Source organism: Drosophila ficusphila, unplaced genomic scaffold (assembly GCF_018152265.1).
Source record: "Drosophila ficusphila isolate 14025-0441.05 unplaced genomic scaffold, ASM1815226v1 contig_197, whole genome shotgun sequence".
NCBI lineage: Eukaryota > Metazoa > Arthropoda > Insecta > Diptera > Drosophilidae > Drosophila > Drosophila ficusphila.
In genome coordinates this window covers 6,475,602-6,481,609 of record NW_025064091.1, presented here as the reverse complement: position 1 = coordinate 6,481,609, position 6,008 = coordinate 6,475,602, and the positions used below count along the sequence as shown (strand labels likewise).

The following is a 6,008-nucleotide window of genomic DNA, read 5'->3' as shown; positions in this document are numbered from 1 at the left end:
CGTCGATCGGCGACGTCGATCGCCAACTTCCAACTTCGTTGTTGTTGCGTGTGGGCGGCAACATGTTGCTGCCGGCCGTCACACCAGCAACATGTTGCTTCCCATGGGGATGGGCGTGCCCAAAAGGGGCTAGGACTTGTCCCCCCTTGAGAACATTTGTTCACATACCAACATGTCAGGCAAAAATGACATTTAAAACGATTAGTAAAAGCAAAAAGTGGTTATTGTCGTTGAATATACATAATATAATTATACTAAGAACTTTATTTTATGTAGTGTATCATGTATATTTATGTATAATGTATCTTTATAAGCAACTAAGAGTTCTGATGATCGAATTTTGGGGTATTGAGTTGGCAAAACATTTTACTAAGTAAGTCCATTACTATAATCTAAGATTCAAAAACCCCCCTTTAAGAAAAAAACCCATACGAACCTGATCTAACTGTTCTTTTGTTTCCGACAATGTTTTTAAGTTGCGTTTGCGTGACACGCAGCAAAAAACTAAGCCGAGCTTAATTAGCCTCTCTTTTCGGGAAGTACTAATTGCAGCCCTGCGCCGGCAGACAACTGTACTTATATTCAATGAAATGCCGAAATTCATGAAACCCTTTCCGAAACTCGAGCTCCACGAATTAGTGACAATTTGGAGAACCAGTCATCCGTGTAAAGAGGGCTATATCGTGCGTACTTTGTACCTAGACTGGAGCGATTCCGGGGCTTAGCTAATGGATCGGAACCCAAGAGTGAAATAAAAAATAAAAAGTGTCAGGATAAAATTTTAGATACAAGAAACACTTGAATTTGAAAACAAATCTTTAGAAGTAAGGTCATCAATAGTAAGGGTAATTAATCAAAACGCATTATTAAAATGAATATATATTTTATTATTAAATTTATTTTATCGTAAAATGCAATTTGAAGGGTAACAGAAAAAAGAGCAATAAAATATAAACAACAATTTCCATATGAATAACCTGCATTTATTTCGATAATAAGAATTAACTTTGCAAAAAATGGCAAGCAATCAAAAATAATTGATTGCACTTAATAATAAATGGGTGATTAAAACTCTAATTAAAAATTCAGACTATTAAGGCATTTTTAGGTAATTTTGTATCCATAAAAAACTAAAATTATTGATAAGAAACCAGACTTAACTTTAAGTTTTGGTATGAATAAAAGAAGAACCTTTATTATTACAGAATTGTAGCGAAACCGGATACCGGAAGGCAAATGCGAAGAATTCTTGTGGGCAGTACAAACAATTGTCAAGTGGTTTTTGATTTAAAATCAAGAGCCCCAGTGATCTGCGTCATCACGCACTCATTTTGGACCAAGTCCAAGTCCTCCCGCTCCTCCCCCGAAAATTTGCCAACCAGAACCGTTCTCATTCTCAGCCAGCTCTCCATGTCCACGTCCACGGATCTGAGCCACGTTGAAATGTCCAAAAGTTTCGCTTGGCTGCGTATCAGTTGCGCATAATGCCCAAAGTCATTATGGCAAAAATCATAAAAAAAAAACTAAACGCTTAAAATGCTGAAATTAAAATTATATATCTGAACTATGAAATTGTTTATCGGAATAAAAGCGAGGCGCAGAAACGGCCAACTAGCGATGACAATCACAAAATTAAATTGGCAAAAAGTTAAGCCGTAGTAATTATAAATTACAAACTAGCACGAAACAAAAGAACTATGAACCCATAGCAAAACCTTCGACATAACATTAACCACTTTAAGTAGAATAAAGAACATAAAGTGTATACTATAAATACGATCAATTTTTTTTAATTTATTCAATTTTAGAGATGTCTACCTGTAAGTCTCCTTGAAATTATTCCGGGTTCAATCTTTTAGGTTCATTCACAGCCAATTTCCATTAAGCCGCATCCATTATTATAGACTGCTCCGAAATAAATATAGATAGCAAGTCGGTTGACTCAGCTCCTGGTTTCCACGTGTTACCGCAACGCCCGACGTCACCTCCCACTTACAACACGCATCCAACCCCCTTGGAATAGAGAAGGGTTAATGGGGAAATGGGAGGTTCAAGTGTCGCTCACTTACTTCAACCTCTACTTAGCTGCTTTCCAATCAAGAAAAGCTTAAAACATTTTGAAATTGCCTTTTTATACTCGTATATAATTTATTCAAAGTAAAAAATTCTGAAACATCATTTCTTTGGACATGTCACTGGCCCTAGAATTATTCTTCTTTATACATTGTATCACAGGCCTAAACCTAAATCATGAAAACATAAGTTTAACAGCCATTAAAACAAGTTGTGAACTGTGATCCTAAAAGTATGAATGACTAATTTTTCACATCTGCTCTCTTTTCATTTCGAAGAAGCAAAGGTTTCCTTAAACCGGTTCGAACACAAATATCAAAGGTCTTATCCTGCAATGACCTTCAATTTTATACCCATGTATAGTTAAAAAATAAAAGGTATTCCTGTAATTGTGCTGGAAAGTAGTTTTCTTGTTGATGCTACTTTTTCTTTAGAAAATTGTGCGGTTGAGAAGCTGTTTGGTGTTAAAGATTAGTTTTAGAGAAGACCAATCCTATTTCACTTAATTTGTCAAGGGGATGAGCTTAGTGGGCGGCGCCCTTTGGCCTCGGCAAGGTCACGACTGGAGCCAATCAAGCGCTGCCGCTCGAGCCGGGTCGAGAGTCAAACGACATAAAAAAAACAACAAAATAAAAAATGAAAATAGGTAATTGCTGGAGGCGCTAACAAGTTTCAGGTGGTTCGGAAAGGTGGATTCTACCTCGGCTGTCTCGGCGTAATCACATTTCGCAGTTGTCAATAGAAGGGGCAGGCACGTACTTATAAATCTTTATATGTTACTATTTGCCGAGCTGGACAAACAACGACGAGCGGGGGGCGGGGAACTGGATGCCACTTAAGTGCCATTATAAGACTACGATTTGCGATATAGACAAGTCATGATTACAGTTATCTCCACAACCGGTTTCACGTTTATCTGCTTTGAGTGGAGATAGTGAAAAGTTAAGGCGAGTGCATATGTCACTGCTGCAGCAGGTTGAGATACTCGTTCAGGACCATCTCCTCCTGGACGAGCGGCAAGTCCAGGTAGTCCTGATCGTTCTGGCTGAGGTCGGAATTGAAGCGCTCGTAAGCCTTGTTGGTCTCCATTTCGGAGCGGGCGTGCTTCAGCACCGCTTCAATGATCGGCGACGGGGGAGCAGCCTGCATCTGACCGGCGGAGGTCGAGGTGGAAGGCCCATCCGAGTCGAGGCCCTCGATCATACGGCTAGCACGCTCCATGGTCTGCTTGAGCTCATCCTCGCTCTGGAAGGCGCGCAGCAAACACTCGATGGCCCGCTCGACGTCGTTCGATGTGGTCTCGAGGGCCACGCGTACGTTCTCCTCCTTGAATCCTAGCTGAAGGAGATGGCCCAGCTTGACCAGGTCGACGGAGGCATGCGTAGGTGGCACAGCGGAGCGCAGCTCATCCGGCTCGTTCTGCAGCAGTTCCACCTAAAAGAAATTCAACAGTGTTTTACTTTAAAGCAACAGTATTACACTTTAAAATAATTAAGAAATAACAAATAACAATTCGGCAATTTAATTACCAACAGTAGTAATTAATAAACATAACCTTTTTCTCAAAATGTACTTTTTCAAACGTAAAAATCGAATCGCCTTTAAAGTTAGTCAATCATAGCTTAATTTCACGTTTTTGGTTTCATAATCTTTTATAATACATTTTTGCTGGACTTACCGCTTTGGCAAGATCATTTTTGGAGCGCTTCAAGGCCACTGTAGCCAGAGCAACTTCAAATCCCATTTCGTTAAGAGTGCAGACACTGCGAGGATTCACCCAATTGCTATCGTTGGCATCGGACCGCATCAAACGACGTTGCAGTGCCCGCTCCGCTTTCGACTGCTTTCGAGCATCTTTGAGCTGCTGGCGACGCTCCTGGATGAACTGCACTGCCAGCTCAACGTTGCCTTCGCCGGAACAGGAGCGCAGGGCCAGACGAGCCTCGGTCACGTCGAAGCCCATCTCCACCAGCAGTGTCAGTTGGTCCTCGTTGATCTTGAGCTCCCGCAGCAGCATGTTGGCCGCCTCGAATCGCTCGAAGGCCTCGTCGCGACGGTTTTGGTGGAACATAACCACGCCCTGGAGCAGCTGAAGGCGCATGATCAAGGCTCGCTCTGGACAAGCCTTGCCCTTCAGGGAGTACAGTCTCTCGAAGTTCTCGCCGTAGCTGCGACGAAAGTTGCGTCCGCAAATGGCCAAACGACGCTCGGCATCAGGCAGTTGGGTTACGTTCTTTAGGCACAGATAGCACCACACTATGTCCAAGTTGAGCAGCGCGTAGTTGTCCACCGACTCGAGGAACTGCGAGTCACAGGTGGCAAACGCTTCGTCGGCCTCCAAAAGCAGGAGCAGAGCTTCGTCATAATCCTCACGCAGCACGGCTGCACGGGCCTTCTCGCAGAAGCCCAGACCGACGAGCAGGGCGCGATTCTCAGCGGGTGGCAAAAACACTGGGCTGCCATTTTGGTCCTCCATCTATGGGATAAATACCATTACCATCTGCCCAATAGTTATAGTATTGGCAGTTAACAATAAACCTACCTCTACGAGATTATTTTCCGAGGAGACCACAGCCTCCACATCGGCCTTGATGCGATTGATCCTTTCATATAGAGCCTCGCTACGATTATCCCCATCGCCCACGATCACAAGCAACTGCTGGTTATTCTTTAGCTGCTGGGAAGCGAGAGTGGCGTCGGTGGCCACCATTCTTCCGGCAGCAATGCATTTAACGTGATCAGCATTCGGCAGTTGAAGTTTGTCGGCTATGGCCATCTGAAGATCGGAGCCCAGGGAGTTCAGGTCGCACTTTATGTCCAGAATATTGGTGGTGCCGCTGCGATTGTCAATGCGGCGAACCTTGAACGTGGCCATTCCGGTGGCGGTGAACTCTCGACGAGCGGCCAGCTTACGGAGTGCATTCTCCTGCAGCTCCGTCAAAATGAACTTGCAACGAGTAACATCGAGACTTAGTTTCCGGGAGTACTCATTGGCCAGATTCTGCAAGCAAAAACGATTGTTTGTTAACACACTAAATGCATCTAGACTGAATTCTGGGAAGTATACTGATTTTACAGGTTAATATAAACTTTACATTAACATGCAAAGGTATTCAACCATCGGACTACTGAAATTTGTTTAATGCGTGTTTGAACTCGAACCTCTAAAGCTCCTTCAATGCTGCCGAGATCCTCGGAGTAGTACGGTTCCTCCCAGAGTTTTACGCCCTCAGATTGGAGGCGTGCCCGCACCTGGATTAAGATATTGTCTAGATGCGACATTCCCGCGATGACGATGCAAGTGAAGTGCTTCTGGTGAAATATACAAACGAATCTATAGATCTTCCGAGATACGACACAAAGAAAGCCATAATATTTACCAATGATGTTATTGTTCTTCTTCTTCCTCAACGGCGCACATGTGTTTTTGGGCGCTACACAAAGAAAGATGGGCAGCCAGCGATTTCAGCTTGTTTTGGCCTTTTATTGTAAATAAAAGAAAACAGTAACAAATCGAACTGCACCGAAAACTATTAGAAACTAATGCTTGAAAAAACCAGTTTCTTTCGGATGCTGAACAAAATTAGTTTATTTTGGAAAAGAAATTTCAACAACGCAACAGAGGGTGCCCGCGAATCGGACTTGGCCGAAAAATTCTCTCAGTGACTCTCTCTTTTTTAAATCGCCTATTGGCTATCGATAACCAAGAACAACTTTTGTACCAGTCAGCAAAGTGTCAGCTAACAACTGCACAAGGCTTAATCTTGCATAAGCTAACTGATGCAAAATAATCAAGGCATTTCGTGTTTTCAACTTGTTTACTTGTTTTTACATTTAATTAGTTTATTAAATTTAAATCGTTTGCCTAACTCAAATGTCTCAGAATGGCAGTTTCTTATTTTTTAGCTGGTGAAGATGTTAATCTGTTATAGCAC

At 42.7% G+C, this 6,008-nt stretch overlaps 1 protein-coding gene across 1 annotated transcript; it reads right to left on the bottom strand.

Annotated features, from left to right (window-relative positions):
- Positions 1-2,123: 2,123 nt before the first annotated feature.
- Positions 2,124-5,722, bottom strand: LOC108098111 (NEDD8 ultimate buster 1). The gene is made up of 5 exons (XM_017200825.2): positions 5,454-5,722; positions 5,236-5,385; positions 4,616-5,074; positions 3,752-4,549; positions 2,124-3,507 (listed from the first exon to the last, which is right to left on the bottom strand). The coding sequence occupies exons 2-5, from the start codon at positions 5,353-5,355 to the stop codon at positions 3,034-3,036; spliced, it is 1,851 nt and encodes a 616-aa protein (XP_017056314.1). The 5' UTR covers positions 5,356-5,385; positions 5,454-5,722; the 3' UTR covers positions 2,124-3,033.
- Between the last annotated feature and the right edge of the window lie 286 nt (positions 5,723-6,008).

Excerpts from the sequence above, each read along its gene's own strand:
- LOC108098111 (XM_017200825.2), bottom strand. The coding sequence starts at position 5,355 with ATGTCGCATCTAGACAATATCTTAATCCAGGTGCGGGCACGCCTCCAA. Across the intron at positions 5,075-5,235 it reads GCATTGAAGGAGCTTTAGAG|AATCTGGCCAATGAGTACTC; the intron begins GTTCGAGTTCAA and ends TTTTGCTTGCAG. Across the intron at positions 3,508-3,751 it reads AAAATGATCTTGCCAAAGCG|GTGGAACTGCTGCAGAACGA; the intron begins GTAAGTCCAGCA and ends AATTTCTTTTAG.